The sequence below is a fragment of the Oryzias melastigma genome, linkage group LG16, assembly GCF_002922805.2.
Source record: "Oryzias melastigma strain HK-1 linkage group LG16, ASM292280v2, whole genome shotgun sequence".
Taxonomy (NCBI): Eukaryota; Metazoa; Chordata; class Actinopteri; order Beloniformes; family Adrianichthyidae; genus Oryzias; species Oryzias melastigma.
This window is the reverse complement of record NC_050527.1, coordinates 8860119-8875964: the sequence shown is the minus strand read 5'-3', so window position 1 is coordinate 8875964 and position 15846 is coordinate 8860119. Positions and strand designations below refer to the sequence as shown.

Below are 15846 nucleotides of genomic sequence, written 5' to 3'. Positions count from 1 at the left end.
TACCTCTGGCCTTCTTATTTTTAAAAAGTTATCTTGCTGATAATACATTTGACCGCCTTTAACGAACAAAATTCTACGTTTTGGCTAGTTTGCAGTAGAAATGTCAGTGATAGGTTGTGTTCAAGTGTCATTACGGTACAAACAAAGTCGAATCGAAAGTTCAAACTCGGCAGTAATACAATGTTTAACAATATGTTATACATACCACCCACAAGAAAACTTTTTTTTTGTAGAACTACTTAAATATCGATCAATTAAACCTCATACATTCCCCACAGCGAAAGCGGAAAACGCAACTTCCGAAACATTTCTCCCGCTGAAAGATTTGGATATTCTGATTGGTCAACAGTCAACAAAAGGCGTGGTCAAAACAGAAAGGGGTATGCTTGATTTGATCACCTGGATAATTAAATTGTTTCAGCTCGATTCCTCTTAAACTTGTTCAGAAGTGTGGTTCATTAAAGCAGCAAATTGAGCACAGGCGTATGGAGTTAGCTAAATTAAATGCATAATTAATAACCTATTTTTAACAAAAAATAATAATAGAACAGTTTATTGGTGGAAATAGTTTATTTTTATTTTATCTTAGTCTGCATTTATAATGCTTTCAACTCTAAAAATCTAGCAAATTTTACAAAATTCAATTGGAAAGTCTTTTGTTTACTTTACATTTTTTGCTAAAATGCTCCCCCCCCCCCACTTTCTTTTTGACTTTATCCCATTACACTCAAGGACAGGGGTAATTAGTATTGGCAGTAAAGGTGATCTTTTGATTCCTGTTCTCATGTGCTTTGTACCATCCGATGATGTGTACTTTACAATCCAATCAGAGAGGGAAAGAGTGTAATCCATGGTAATCCCAAAGCTCTAGACAGAGAAACCTCAGATAACTTTCACTGTTAAGGGGAGCAGCTATGATCTCTGAGGGCTGTGTAGCAACACAGCTTTGACAGTTAAGTGAAACACTTGACTGTTTTTTTCTTCTTCTGTCTGTCGCTCTGCTCTTGTCTGACAGCTGCCTGCCTGGCTGTATCCTGAACCATTGTTGTCAGAGTTACCTCTCCATAGAAACGCTCTCCCAGTGGAAGAGGAGGAGCAGGAGACCCTCTGGGTTCAGGATGAAGAAGTAGAGCCAGTGACATCAAAGAGATTGTGGTGGAGAAGGAGGAGCTGGATGAAGTCAACTCTTCAGGTAGGAGAGCTGTCAGATTAAAAAAGGTGAATTGCACAAGAAATTTAATCTCTTTTGTTGTAACTCTGCACACTGTTTGCTCTTGTGTAGGATGGGTTTTGATCTGGAGAGGTTTGTAGGCTATGTGAATGAAGGCCTGCTATGCTGTGTGTGCCGAGATGTGCTTGAGCGCCCCCTTCAGGCCCCCTGTGAACACGCCTACTGTAGCTCCTGCATCAGCAGCTGGCTGCTTCATCACCACACCTGTCCAGAGGACAGACTGCCATTAGATGTGAGCAACCTCAAGCCCTTGTACAGGTATGTCTCCGCACTTATACAACTTTTCTCTTCATCTGTATCCCTCTTTCCTTTTATTTCACTTGTCTGATTTGGAGATGCAAGAAAGTGAGTGTAAGAGCCTCTCAACTTGAGTGTTTTGATTGCAGGTACATGCGCAATGACCTGAATCGCCTGCAGATCCGCTGTGTGAATGCAGCACAGGGATGTGAGGTGGTCTGCTCCCTGGAGAGCCTGCATGCACATGAGGATGAGTGTGTGTTTGCCTTCATATCCTGCTCTAACACCGGTATACGAACCCCTCCTTGTAGAAACAAAAATGAATGCTGCTTTGTTTCCACTATAAAGATGTATATGTCCTATATATGTATGCTAACCTCGTACATGTGTGATACCAAGGTAATGTGACACCTCTTTCATTGGTGAGCAACAGGTGGTGCATCTGTTGTCATGACTACCCCGTAAACAACTGCATTTACAGGGCTTGGCTTGAAATATCCTTATAATTTTGTATAGACTTCAATGTGATTCTGTGTTAATTGTGCCAATGTGGCCTGTTATTGGCAGGTGCTGAGTACATATGTTACCACTGTGGTAGGTATATTGTCAGAGAGTGTGTGTGGATTTTGCAGTGCTGACATGTCACCAACTATACATATAGATATTTAAGTGCTTTGATCCAGCATGAAGGTTGTGTGATTCTCTACATTTATTAACTTTTTTAAATTAAATTATTGCATTTCATGTTTAATTATCTTATTTTTACTTTTTTATAATTTAATTTTGATTTTCTGGTTTGACTTTGATCGTTCGTATGTTTGAATTGCTTCTCTTCAGGCTGCCCCGTGCAGGTGGAGAGGAGAGGTTTAGAGGTGCACATGTCAGAATGCAGCTTTCGCAGCAGAGAATGTCCTAACGGCTGTGGCCACGTTCTCTACTCCACCGAACAATCACAACATAACTGTGTAGCAGAGCTACGCACAGAAGTGGAGCTGCTGAGGCAAGTGCTCCTGAAATCTATTGCTGAACCCAAATTTCCATCATTTTTACCTCCCCTTTTCTTAATATACCACAGGGCAGAGATGCTGTGTAAGGTGGAGGAGGTGAGACGGGAGATGGAGTCCCGCTTGGACTCCCAGAGAAGACACATGGTGCAAAAGGAGTCGCAGCTGAAGAATGAGGTGGAGGAGATGAAGGTCAGCAGCTCGTTTTTCTCTAACAGTGTTGTGTGCAAGAGTTTTATTGATTTAAAAGTTGGACTTGGAAAAAAGTCCTCTTTTATTTCTAAAATTTGATATTACTGGACATAATGCAGCAGGCATCTCCCACGAGGAATCAGTTATTCATTTAAAACAATCTATCAAACATTGCTTGGCTGATGGAATTTTAATAACAGGTTTTTCATGTTTTATCAAACTAAATGCTGGAAAATGAAAACATTTAAATCAAAACATTTCAGACACATTGCTGTAACGTGCTGCATCCTTTGATTCATGCCCTCATTAGAATTGAAGCAAATGGAAAATTAAGAGTCCAGCTCAACGATATTATTTATATAATTCAATATATCCTAACAGTAAGAAATGTTGATATTCTTGATGGGGTTATCCAACAGTGAATATATATATAGCTTTAACTTTTTTAGTCTAGTTGTGTAATTAAACGATCCTTTTTTTTCCTATTTATATATTTTCAAACTGTTCAGAATTTTTTCAAATAGACTAAAAAGTAGTTAAAACTGTAAAAAAAAAGTAGCTGTGCTGAGGCATTCAACTTGCAATCGTTTCATTTAACAAATTATTTAAGCATGACCCAACAAATACTGCTTTTCTAAGATGATTCCATCATTGTAGTAACAACATAGAAAAATCCCCTTTTAGATGCACCATTTTAAAGCATTTAATGCCTCTTAAGCATTTGAATCCCTGATGTGATCCATGTTTCTTGTGCAGGGTCAGATATCCCGTGTGGTGTGTGACATGCACGCCCTGTTGGGGGCGGAGCGCCTGAGGAGGCAGGAGTTAGCAGAGGCGGAGCTTGAGAAGAGGGAGCTACTGGAGCTTCTCAGAGACCTGCAGCTCACTCGGAGTCAACAGCCAGCAGAGCAAGCAGCCAGGGGCCAGCATCAGGAAGATCAGGAGATGCCCTGCTGGGATCGGGCTCGCCAGCCTGCAGAGACTCCTTTACACACCTCCAGCCTGTCCCTGCCTTCACCTCCCAACTCCGCCAGTAACTCCTCCCCTCAGCTGGGAGAGCGCAAAGGCCCCCGCAGTTTGACTCTCGACTGCATCAAAAGGAGAAGCCGGGAGGTGACTGTCATCTGAACACATAAAAATTTAGGCAATTTTGTGTGCTATCAAATAAATTATTAAAAGAAATAAAAGTTGTTTTTTTTTTATGAAGGAGTTTTTGAATCTTTTCTGTCTTTATAAACATCAATCCAATAAGAAGGTTTAAAAAAATCACCACCAGTAATCTCTTGATTTGGTGTTTTCTTAAAAACACACAACCAGTTACAACCACCTTTATTCTCCAAACACGCCTCATGATAACAAAACGTAAAACATCCACAGTCTGTATAACAACATCACACAACCATGTTTCCACGGAGACGGCAGACATCCCATCCTGGTTGGTCCATTTCCAGTCAAAAGAAGCTGCAGCTATCCACCAGGTGAGTTCACCTGGTGAAGGATCGGACGTGCCTGCCCCTCCCACCTCCGCTTCCTCCGCCGCCGCTGAATTTGCTCCCCTGAGATCCTCTTCCTCCTCCTCCCACTCCACCGGCGTTCCCAGCACCTCCTCCCCCGCTGAGCCAGGACAGTCCAGCGCCTCCTCTGCCCCGGGGAGCTCGATCACGAATAGCCAGACGATAAGCACCTTCAAGTACAGAACAAATCTCAACTGTAGCACTGCAATGCAAATACGTGTGTGCGCTGCTGTGAGCTCTACATACTCGCAGGGGGTTGTCGGGAAGGCAGAGGTCCTCGGGCGAAGTTGCTCTGGCCTCCGCGGGGTTCACTGTAGGTTCCTCTGTGGGTGATTGTTGGAACTTGACCACTCCATGAGGAACCACGGCCTCCTTCCCTTCGCGTGTAGTTACCTACTGAAACCAAGAGAAGTGGATTATCAAACCTTAACAACAAAAATAAAACATGGTCTTGTTTCACAAAGGATTGTGGGTACATACCTGATAGCAGAACAGCTTTCGGCTGTGGAGGGGTAAAAAAGCGAGTCTGGTTATGGAAGGTGGCTCTGCCTCTGTTCCCAGTGAACAGTCCTCTGGTGGGGGGCTTGGGGATGCTCTTGGGGAGGCGTTTGCTGGGCAGAAGTCCGAGCGGGGTGGTAATGTCTTTAAACTCGGCTGCAACAAAGTCGTCCACGTGCATGCTGGGAGGACGGGATGTGTTTTGTTTCCGTAGGCGGAAAATGTCATGGGGACGCGACATGTTCTGTCCAAACCCTCCTCGACCCCCACGACCTCGAGGAGCGGGCATGATGTGAGCCCTTTTGGCAGGTTCAATATAGTCGGATTTACCACTGAGAAACAAGCACAACAAAATAGATGGATCTGAATTCAAATACAAGACACTCTGTTATTTGAAAACATACTTGGACTCAAATTGTACCTCGATGTGATGAAGGTCTCATGTTTGTGTTTGCCCAGTCGGAAGCCTTTGGTAGCCTTGGTGTGACCCGGGGAAGACGGCTCAGACAGGAAGGAGCGCTCCAACTCGGCTTTCAGGTCGAGTTCTGGACAACATTCCTGTGCCAAAGCCACCAGGTCCACTTTGACCTGCAACACAAGAAAACAAAGCACAAAAAGTGTGAGACGGTTCTTTCAGCTGGAACATCAAGGAAGGAAATTTTTATTTTTCAAAAAAAAAAAGAATAAATAATGAGGTTTATTTTAAATGTAGATATGTTACAAAAACATAATATAATACTTTCTTCAAATTTGACTTTAACAGAAAAGAGTGTCTGAAGATTGGAGACAGAAAAACAAAAAATAACACACACCATGTCAAGATCTGTTTCTATGTCATCCGTTTGGAAAGGAGAGAACCACAGAGCCTTCAGCTGCTCATCCAGTGCCTCAGACAGAATGAACACGGTCCTGCAGATGGACATGGCAGGCTTCTTATTAACAGGCATTTTTTGTCAATATGCATAAATAATTTTCATTGAAGAAAAAAATACAGAAAACAACTGAGTCAAATATAAAACTGAGATCTTTGCCACTAAGGGTCATTTGAGGAGAATCCTGATAACAAACCTGTGGTTAAACTGAGCTGCAAGTGTCTCTGGAGGAGGCAGAATGGGCTCAGTTTCAGTCAGTGGAGTTGTGTCTGACGCCACCTCCAGCGTCTGCCTCAGAACGATCACATTTTCCAACATGGTTTCCATGGAATCGTCTTCTTTACAAAGTTTCTGTGAGCACAAACAACGTTAAAAGCCAAACCACAATCAACTTTTATAACAAAATAACTCAAAAGAAAAAAAAAGGTTGAAGGTTGGAAACTTATTTACAGTTAACAATTTCTCCAATGAGGTTATTGGATGAGACTCAGGCTCCTCCCACTGCAGCAGAGCTTTCATCTCAGAGGGCGACAGAAGTCGTGGAGGAACAAAAACAGGCTCCTCACTGGAGCCCTGACCCTCCTCAACACACTGTGGACAAAGAAAAATATTTTACAAAGTGAAACTGAGTTTGTTAAAAAAAAAAAATATATATATATATATATATATATATATTTAAATAATTACTAAAATCAAACGATTATATTTTTTTTCTATTTAAAGCAAAGCTAATCAATTTGAATAAATGAGAACACAACTTAACTACATTCACAAACACAAGTTTAAGTGGCCACTTTCAATGAAAAGTCAATGTAACGTGTTTCTGGCTTCAGAACTCAAAACTCTTGTGTTCATGCATAGCTACGCAAATTTCGACGGCTGTTTTCAGGCTCTAGGTACAAACTATGCTGAAATTAATGTGTTGAAAGCGAAACCAGGTCAAACTGACGAATCAGGGACTAGGATTTGGGAGTGATGTATGTAATTAATTGACAGACGTATCAATCGTTTGAACATTGATTATGGAGTAGGAATTCATTTTTTTATTTTGTGCCCAGCTGGAATTAAACCACACAAAGTCACAGAATAGAAATAAGAATAGAGCTGTGAAAAAAAAATGGAAGCAAGATTTGCACCACTTTTACTTCTACTGGGTTCGTATAAGTTTCTTCAAGTTAAATGTAAGACTTTTTGGGACCTTTTTAAGGCCAGGCATATCAAAAATTAATACAGATTCTTCAATTTCCCATTTTACACATTATTTCAAAATTTTTAATAAAAAATGGTTGCTTCTTATCTTATTCTTTGTGGTTTGTTTTATGATGCTTTAGCGCTTCTATTTTGCCCCAAACAATCTCAATGTGGACCCAAAGTTCATTTAAAATTTAGAGTGAGTGTGCAGTTAAAGGTTTGGACATCATAAACACAACATCTGAGGACGTTTCTCTAATTAAAAGAACCTAAATGCAAAGTAGATGTAAGAAGTGCACCTACCATTGCTTCAGTGTTGACGATCTGTCTGAGAAAGTCGAGCAGAGCTGAGAGCAAATCTGCTGAATCTTTGCTGAAGGTCGCAACTAGTCTTTTAAGAAGTGAGAACACCTCGGTACTATGCTTCTTCAAAGCACTAAAAAGAAAATAAATTGGTAGACATGGTGCCATTAAAATAAAATAGGCATTCAGCTAAAAATAAATAAAACTAAAAATTAGAAATTACACTTTGAGGTGGTAGATTCCATAGTTGTGCTCTGTGAAGAACGTCAGAGTCCTGATGCAGGTGAGGAGGAGTGGGACGCTGCTCTCTTTATTGCCTAAAACCTCCAACAGGGACGTGCAGACCGATGACATCATCTCTCGCCCGGGCAGTGCATTGGCAAGCAGCTCCACCTCTGACAAACAGCCTTCCCCGGGAGGTGACACCACAAGGGATATGTCCTATCATCCCAAGAGAAAGACATTTTTATGGGTTTTAAACTCAATTTTGACTAAAGCCTGCGGCAGATCATACCTGGTCACACAGTGACTGGAATATTGTCCCAACTAGAACGCTGCACTGCTGCTGTGGTAAGGAGTGACCAGCAGGAGGAACCACCAGAGACAACAGCAAAGGGAACACATCCGCCAGCTGTTCATCGCCGGAAACGGAGCCCGACAGCAAATGGAGCGTGGCGCTCTTACAAGCCCTCTGCGACACCAGGGCGTCCATCAGGGACAGCAGGCGCAGCACCTGGCCCCAGCACACAGTTTTCCCCTCAGCCCTGCAGGCAGTGGATTAAAAAGCACAACTTGCAGCAATGAACACAAACTCCATGTTGAGGTGAATGCGCTCTACTCACGGCTGGAGCTCTTCCTGCAGCATCTCCAACAGCGTCTTCATGATGAGTGTTGCCGTGGGAGACGACAGGTCTGCCAGCTGGACGGACACTCTCCTCAGCATGGCCAGGAGAGGCGGGCAGCTGGTGGTGCACACACACTTCAACACTTCAGAGAGGCTTTTCCACTGAGCCCGAATATGCATGCTCCACAGCTTCCTCGTGTTCAAAGCTATCGCCACATCCTGAACAGAGATCGCCTGTGGAGCCACAAAGTTAATGTTAGTTTGTGACCACTAACATTGCATTGGAGGTCTGGTCAGGAGCAAGGAGTAAGTCACCTGTGTGCTCTGCATGGGCAACGGGAGAGGCAGGAGCTCAGACAGCAGGGTTAACCCAGAAAACAGACCTTCAGGAGCTTTCAGGAGAGAGCCCAGAACCTCTTTCAGCATCAGAGACCACGTGTTGCTGGCCAGAGTCTCTTCGGTGTGAGTGACCTGCAGCAGAAACAACCACAGTCTCACCAAAAAGGCTAATCATTACACGTTTTCACCCTCAAACTAACAACTCCCACACCTTTTCATTGACACCCTGCGTAAAAGTGAGCAGCACATCAACAATGAGCGCCTGGACCCTGGTCTCCTCGCCGTCCAACCGTCCAGAGGCGGGGATCGAACACACGATCATGTGGAGAGTCACTAGCACGTTGGCGACGCGACTGTCCCTGAGCTGGAATGTCCCCCCAGACAGCAGTTCCGTCAGCATGGTGCGCAGCAGCCTGATGGTGCTGATGCATATGCTGAGGATCATGCAGCGCTGCGGCGTGGGGCCCATGTGACCGTGTAAGCGCCATGGCTGCAGTAGCACGCTGCAAAGTTTCTGCAAGACACGGACACATGTATCCAGGCCCTCTCCGGAGAACAGCTGGACACCCGCAAGGCTCCATTTGAGATCCTTCTGCTGACCTGCAGAAATGAGGAAGAGTCAGTGAGGAACGTGTGTGACAGCGAGTAAAAAGTTACAATGCACACAGGAAATGCATTCAAATTTAGAAAATATTAAAATCTCTAAAGATTTTTAATGGACTTTACCTTCCACTGGAGGAGGAGGACAAGCAATGTGGCAGAGGACCCTCAAAGCTGTCACCAGTCCACTTCCTTCAGCATTTAATATGTTTTCCAAATTCTGACAACATCAAAAAAAGAAACATGTTTTAAACATAATTTATTTAAACAAAAACGTGAAAAATAAAAAATCTTTAAAAGAAAAAAATATATATTTATAATTTAATAATAATCCTGATTAGGCCTACAATAGATTCCTTCCAAAATGTAACCTGAATATGTTTCGAACTTTTAAATAGTTTAGCAACAATCATTTGAATTCAATGTAGATTATTAAGAATTTTAAATTAAAACTAAAAACATTTTGAAACTACAAAATTGGGTAAAAAAGGTTAACAATTTGAAATATAAACGAGCAACTAATCAGAAAGTAGTGCAACTAAAGTAATTTGTCACTCTGAAAGAGAAAGGATTTTAAAAACATTTAAAGAGAATTTCTTGCCAAACAACTGTCTTTAGTTTAAGAGAATGAGATCAAGAGTTTTGTTTGTGGAGGTAGAAGTACATTTTACAAGAAACAGAAGTTAACCTTAAAATTTTAGTCAGAATTCCTCAGGGGCTTTTGCAAAAAAAAAAAAGACTAAGATCTGACTTGGAGAAATGGTGCAAAATATCTGTTAATAAACCTCAAACAAAGATTTTCTTTCACAATGACCATTCAGAAATATAAAGGAAAACATAATCAATAATTTTGTAATATTGCAAAATATTGTCAAGAAAACACCATATTTTTTTTTTAGTAAACTGTATAAAGATTTTATGAGTGACTCGGGCAATAAAACATCTTCTGTGCCTAAACTGCAGAACCAGCTTTGATGGTTGTAATTTTAAAGAACTACACAAAGTGTTAAATGTTCTTTAAATCTAGTGATTCTATAGATCCATCAATAAAATGTTAAGAAGCTGGCTGAATGCCATCACATTTAGAAGAGGCGTCTGCACCTGTTTTATGTAAGCGATAAGGGAAGGAATGCTGCCGATCTCAAAGCGAAGCTTCTCCAGCGGCTCCAGCCATTTGATCAGCTCTGAGGAACGGAAACCGAAAATCATAATCAAGTAACTTGAACACTTTTGTGATGACAAAAGACTGGTTATCATTTACCCTGCAGCTTGACGTTGCTGTCATCCGCCTTGGCAATGGTAAGAAGAGGAGTGGTATATTGTTCCATCATCCGCAGCTCATTTGAGGTTTGGACTACCATTAGAACCAGCATGCAGGCGTAGTTATAGGTCACTGCCTTGCGAGCTTTGGTCTCACTGTAAAAGAAAAAGTAAATTCACTATGTAATAGAAAAAATCAGCAACGAGCAGAAAGGAAGAACAACTGTACCCCTGTCCATCCTTGATGTGGTGCTGGAGCAGTGTGACCAGACAGGACAGGTTGTTCTCCAAGCTGAAAACGTGAGCCACGGCGCTGCGGCCAGTTTGTGTGAAAGTCATCAGGTAAAGTGCGTGAAGCATGCCCAGAACTTCGGAATTGTCTCCTTCATCGAGTCCTGCGCCGCCTTCTCCTCCGGCAGCAACGTGGCTCATGAGTTCTGACACTCCTTGCAGAGAATGCAACGCCTGCATCAGCCACATGCAAAACCCCTCCTCCCCGTACCCCGGCCCCGTGAGGGCTCCTTCCCCTCCTGCGCTGTCCTCTCCTTCAGATTCTGCCACCGATGCCAGGAGACGCAGCAGCAGGTTGGTTGGAGTTGGCTGGGCCAGAAGGTAAAGTAGGCCCGACTGGGTGAGTGACAGGAAGCGTAGGAGCTCTTTGACGGCCTGAGTGACACCAACGTGACCCGCTGCAGCCGCCGCTGACAAAACCAACGTTGTGCTTTCCAGGAAATGGCAGGCATGCATGTACCTGACAGAGAAGGAAAAAATGACTGTAATCCATTTATTTCAACTAGAGTCTGAGCAGTTGTGCAAGTCAGTTTTGTACCTATACAGTGTCGGGTATGGGTTATCCCTCTCTGGTGGTCCTGTTATTCTGGCAGAAGTTGGGAAAGCTTTCCCCGGCGGTTGAACCATGGAATGAGAAGCAGATTCCAGCAGGTGATGAAGCTCCTCCAGAACACCTGCTATCCTATCCAGCTCGGCCTCACTGACCGAGGAGGAGCCCAGTGGCGTTTCCTCTTCCAAGGGGCTCTCAACGTCCTCCATGTCCTCCTGAAAGAGATAGCCCTTCACATTAAGCGCAAAAGAAAATGGGGGGATTCTTAAATGAGCATAAATAAGTGGTCTGAGAGTGTGCCGTCACCTGTTGAGTTTCACTCCAAGCTGCTGCTGTCTGTTGTAGGTCGACAAGCACCTCGTACACGTGGCTTTTCTGCAACACGGCGTTGCCAGCTGTTATGACCCGAACGGTTTCCTCATGCAAGAACAGCTGGACCAGACGCTGTGAAGCACATCGCATCGTCACCAGAGTGATAACATTTCCTAATATACCTGGGAAGGCTCTTGCAGTGTCATCCCTTCTTGACTTCTGTGTGGACTTTTAAGGTACATCTGGTGTAAAGGTGTTGCACTCCAGGCATCGAGGGCCGACCTCTTGCCATTATTCACAGAAATCCTGTCTCATCTGCTGCTGACTTCCTTGATCAGGTGTGTTTGGTGTTGGGACGTGATTTCCCGTCCTCGAGCGACTCCCCGTGTTCCAAACCAAATTTATTGAAGATGGAGAATGCCTGGAGACCATGTGGCAGGGATGCAGGGACAACAGTCTCCAAGCATTTTCCATCTTCAAATACATTTGGATCATTTAACCTGTTTGATTGTGCTTCTCCTTTTACAAAGAAAGAACATGGCGAGACGCTTGAGGACGGGAAATCACGTCTCAACATTGGCTAATAAGGAGCTTCAAAGGTAGATTGGATGGAGAACATTTATGAGACTGGCCCTTGAGGCCTGCTCTCTTGACACCCCAGATCTAGGGGATTTTTTGGTGCACATTCGAGTAGCTTCTTCAGTTTTACAGCTGCTTGTCCAACATCTTTAATGCTAAGTTGATCTGATTTCCTTACAAAAGTACGTGGTCTGGATTTAGTTTCCCAAATTTAGAAAAATCATTAAAAAAATTAAATAATTAAAATATAAATGTGTAAATAAATAGCAAAAAATGGGAAAAACAAAACTTAAAAACTATCTGGAGTGTGTTGCTAACCTGATAGCCACTCTTTTCTGAATCTCCTGCGTGCAGGAAGGCCTCCACCCCCGCAGGACAGCTGATGAGACCATCCAATGTTCTTAGGATACTCAGCTTCAGCGTGGAGGACACGTGGTCTGCGTGGAGCAGCTCCAGCAGCACTTTCAGGGCGCCTTCCCGCAGCAATACAGTGAGGCCCTGCGGACACCCTGCCAGGCAGGATGCCAGCTTCGCCCCTGCTTTTAACTGTCTGAGATTCAGGGCAATGGGTTGTGTGAGTGCGATCTCCATGTTCAAAGCTTGGAGAGCCCATTGGACTAAAACTCTAAGAGGCTCCTCTGCATCTCCTTGTTCCTGTTTAATTAAATAAGCCAACCCTTTGTTGAGTAGTCCAGGTGCTTCTTCCAGAGCAGTGACCCAGCGAGCGTCTCTGTCCTCGCCAATATCGGCCAGCAGTTCTTTTAGGTGAGTAACAGCCTCTGCCTCCTCTCCTCCTGCTGCTGCTCCTTCTGTTCCACCAGCGTCTCTGGGCTCCTCCATGCTAGCCTTCTCAAACTGGATCTCAAAATGAGTCTTGTACGGAGGGGTGAAGAAAGCAAGCGGCCTAAGTTCTCGCTCGTACGGGTCATACTGGACGGGTGGCACAGAGGCAAGATCCTCGGGAGTGTAGTCCATGTCAAAGGCGGGCAGCTTGAAGCTTCCATTATCCAGGTCATCTTCATCACTGGAAATCTGCTCATAACCATCATCACCTAAAAGCATACAATTTCACAAATGTTATCCAAAGCAAAGAAAGTATGAGAAAAATGCTAAAAACTTAAATGAGCGAGGAAAAATGAGTGTACATGAGAAAGTAAAAGGCAGATACCTGTAACAAAATCTATTTACCCTCAAATCTTGTCTTTTATTGCAGCATTAGGCCAAGCATGTAGGGTTAGTTGCGCATGCTTGATCTGCCTTCAGCGCAGTCAGCCACAGCTGTGAGAGGGTGTTAGAATCCTTAAAGTCCCCCCATGACATTTTTTTTATTTAAAAAAAAAAGTTCTCAGTAGTGTTTTTATTGAGTTTTTAACCAAAATCCCACAACCTAAATGTCTTAAAAAGCAATTTTTCATGTGGATCTGAAGCCTTCATTTGCAAAATATCCTGAGGGGGCGTGGCTTTTGGAGCTGCTCTGTCTCAGACCCCCCCCTGACTGATTATGGTAGCTCTCTGTCTCGCCAGAGTAAATCATCACCGCTGCTACATAAAAATGTGTAGCAGTATCGTTTTGAGCTGGATGTCAGCTTCGACAAGGAAATGAAGAGCTTTGTGGACTAAACTTTCATTGATTTACAATCCTTTACAGCTGTGGTCAAATGACACATTTCTGTGGTCACATCAAGAAGGTCTGTGGAGTCTCGTGGAGATTTTCCAGCGTTCTCAGTCCTGCTACCATAAGTATTGTATGGAACTCACACAAAAAATCCAGTGACAGCTGATTTGACCACAGAAGTGTGAATGTCGGCTTATTTGACTGCAGTCAATGGGAAGATGGCTTCTTCTCTTCTCCAGAACCTGAACTAGACATGCTAACCGGGCCAGATGAAGTGTTTTGTGCAACTGGAGCAGAGCTGTCGTGACGTATTAACAGGTCATTAATTCAAACAGAGCGTTTCTGCGACTGTTTGATTGACATCGATTTAAAAGGAGAAATACTCAGAAATGCAAAAGCGAAATTATTTCTTATTACATTTGTTCTCTTTCATGAGAAAAATGCGACACAAGAATGGTAAAAACTCAAAAAACATGATTTTCATCGGAGGGGGACTTTAAAAGTCTACAGAGTTGCCTCCAGCGCTGCTTCAAGCAGATGCGGCATGTCTGCGCAAACACTCGAGCTGTTACTCAGTCCCAAATGGACCCTGTTCCTACAGCCTCCCCCCTCCCTCCTGTGCCATCTTACATTGAAGAGTAGAGCAGAGTTTGTTGCATCGAGGGGTTCAGCTTTGGGCTGAGTGTCCATTTGGGATTGTGGGCTATCCAGCTCTCATGTAACAACACCCCTACCTTCCTCCATCTCCTCTTCCTCGTCCTCACCCTCATCTTCTTCATCCTCCTCTTCCTCTTCCTCCTCCTGAGCGCTCCCCTCCGTCCGCGTGTCTTCTTCCTCTTCTTGCTCCTCCTCTTCTTCCTCGTCCTCCCCCTCTTCTTCTTGTTCAGCATCTGAGTAGGCCTCGTCGGCGGGCAACGATCTCTCCGGCGACACGGCCTCCAGGTAGTCGCAACGGACCTCGCTCGGCTCACTTTTGATCCCGCTCACTGCAGAGAGTTCAGCCAAAACGTCACGGGGGTACACTCACACAAGCAGTGTTCACTGACAGATCTGTTGATATCAACCTCTTGAGACCCGGTGTCCACATGTGTGGACATCCCATTTTGGGTTATATTATCACAGTAGTTAATTCAGCTTAACTGGGGCTCTGAGACTACATTTGTAGGGGGGTTAGCTCAAATATGAGCTCAGGTTTTAAGAAATTAAAGATAAAACACCAGACGCTGTTGTTACAAACATAAATTTGTAGAAGAATAACAAACTGTTATAGAAACCAGTTCTAAGCAACTTGATAAAAGGGAATAAATCTCTCCAGTTTAAAATAAATATCTCAATAGGTTTTTGTAAAGCTATATATATATTTACATTTGATAGATACAACTTGATAACGTTAAAAAACAAAGAAGTCTGTACCATTCAATATTCTCTGATCTCATCAGATAATTTTTTATTTTTTTTATTTTATTGGAATGGATTGACTGTAATGGTGATTCATAACAAATCACAGAGCTTTTTAAACATGTAATTTAGGGTAAATTTTGTGATGTATATTTTTTTTTAATACAGCAGGCGGCTGTACAGCTTAGTGAAAATGTTTTTGAATTGTTGTTCTAACTGTTTTTGCACTATACCAGTGTTTCAGGTTTTAAGGTTTGTCTAGTCAGCAAACTAGTTTTTCTTGCAAACGATGAGTCATGATGAAACTACAGCAGGACATTCAGGCAATTACTGTCTCCTATAACTCAAATTGGGATGTCTTTCTATGTTGAGAGTACAAGAATTCTATTTTATGTTTAATAATCTTTTATCCAGTCATGGAAAACCCAGACAGTGAAAATGAAAGAATGACCTAGAAATAAGGAAACTCTATTATAAGGCTACACCTGGTTGCAGCAACATTTACAGATTAATTTTAGAACTCTAATGTCAGTCTGACATGCTTTAATACAAACCAAATCAAAAAATGTATATGAATCAGAGATATTTACAGAGATGAGCTGCTTTAAATTGTGTTGAAGCATCTCCAAACAAAGAGTCGTACACTGGACTCAAAATTTATCAAATCCCTAAAGTGAAACTTCATTGGTGCAATAAAATGAGCCAGGAAATCAATTTATGTAGATTGCAATTCCTACATGTTGACATCCTTTTATGGCATGTACTAGAGAAGAATTTCAAGCATTCTCTGATCTCAGTGACAAAATTGTTCCGTCGATGCACTTAGCGGTGCCTTGAGAATTCAATGCATCATTTATTGGAGCTTTGAAAATTAGCTCCAGAGATTCGACTCCATCATCTTAAGCTGAAATACCTTAACTTAGGCTTGAATACAGGTTGAATATATTGGTCTAAAAGGGATTTTTTTTTAAGTCAGCACAGTGAGAGTTGGTAAAATGCTCCACATTAAACTGCGG

The 15846-nt window shown here is 42.9% G+C and overlaps 3 protein-coding genes across 5 annotated transcripts in view; 1 reads left to right on the top strand and 2 right to left on the bottom strand.

The window, feature by feature from the left end:
• The window catches only part of rad54b (RAD54 homolog B), a gene marked incomplete in the record, with an annotated part of 12004 nt that extends 11650 nt beyond the window's left edge, over positions 1-354 (bottom strand). The window contains 1 exon segment of the mRNA XM_024267182.2: positions 206-354.
• The window catches only part of rnf41l (ring finger protein 41, like), a 12925-nt gene extending 9061 nt beyond the window's left edge, over positions 1-3864 (top strand). Inside the window, exons 2-7 of the mRNA XM_024267183.1 lie at positions 1016-1192; positions 1283-1489; positions 1618-1757; positions 2306-2468; positions 2544-2664; positions 3421-3864. Coding sequence (XP_024122951.1) covers positions 1284-1489; positions 1618-1757; positions 2306-2468; positions 2544-2664; positions 3421-3792 — 1002 coding nt within the window. The 5' untranslated portion in view covers positions 1016-1192; position 1283 and the 3' untranslated portion in view covers positions 3793-3864. The remainder of the gene's footprint in view (positions 1-1015; positions 1193-1282; positions 1490-1617; positions 1758-2305; positions 2469-2543; positions 2665-3420) is intronic.
• Positions 3865-3976: 112 nt separating this feature from the next.
• The window catches only part of virma (vir like m6A methyltransferase associated), an 18631-nt gene continuing 6761 nt past the window's right edge, over positions 3977-15846 (bottom strand). Inside the window, exons 7-27 of one of the 3 annotated variants that reach the window (XM_036215960.1) lie at positions 14167-14418; positions 12136-12869; positions 11233-11370; positions 10915-11141; positions 10315-10836; positions 10087-10241; positions 9927-10009; positions 8952-9045; positions 8437-8825; positions 8202-8357; positions 7885-8120; positions 7557-7806; positions 7266-7483; positions 7043-7175; positions 5999-6139; positions 5745-5899; positions 5489-5585; positions 5098-5264; positions 4659-5008; positions 4425-4574; positions 3977-4348 (exon numbers count right to left, since the gene is read on the bottom strand). In XM_036215960.1, the coding sequence (XP_036071853.1) occupies positions 4149-4348; positions 4425-4574; positions 4659-5008; positions 5098-5264; positions 5489-5585; positions 5745-5899; positions 5999-6139; positions 7043-7175; positions 7266-7483; positions 7557-7806; positions 7885-8120; positions 8202-8357; positions 8437-8825; positions 8952-9045; positions 9927-10009; positions 10087-10241; positions 10315-10836; positions 10915-11141; positions 11233-11370; positions 12136-12869; positions 14167-14418 (4847 nt within the window). In that variant the 3' untranslated portion in view covers positions 3977-4148. The remainder of the gene's footprint in view (positions 4349-4424; positions 4575-4658; positions 5009-5097; positions 5265-5488; positions 5586-5744; positions 5900-5998; positions 6140-7042; positions 7176-7265; positions 7484-7556; positions 7807-7884; positions 8121-8201; positions 8358-8436; positions 8826-8951; positions 9046-9926; positions 10010-10086; positions 10242-10314; positions 10837-10914; positions 11142-11232; positions 11371-12135; positions 12870-14166; positions 14419-15846) is intronic. The other 2 variants (XM_036215961.1, XM_024267179.2) reach the window with 2 other exon arrangements.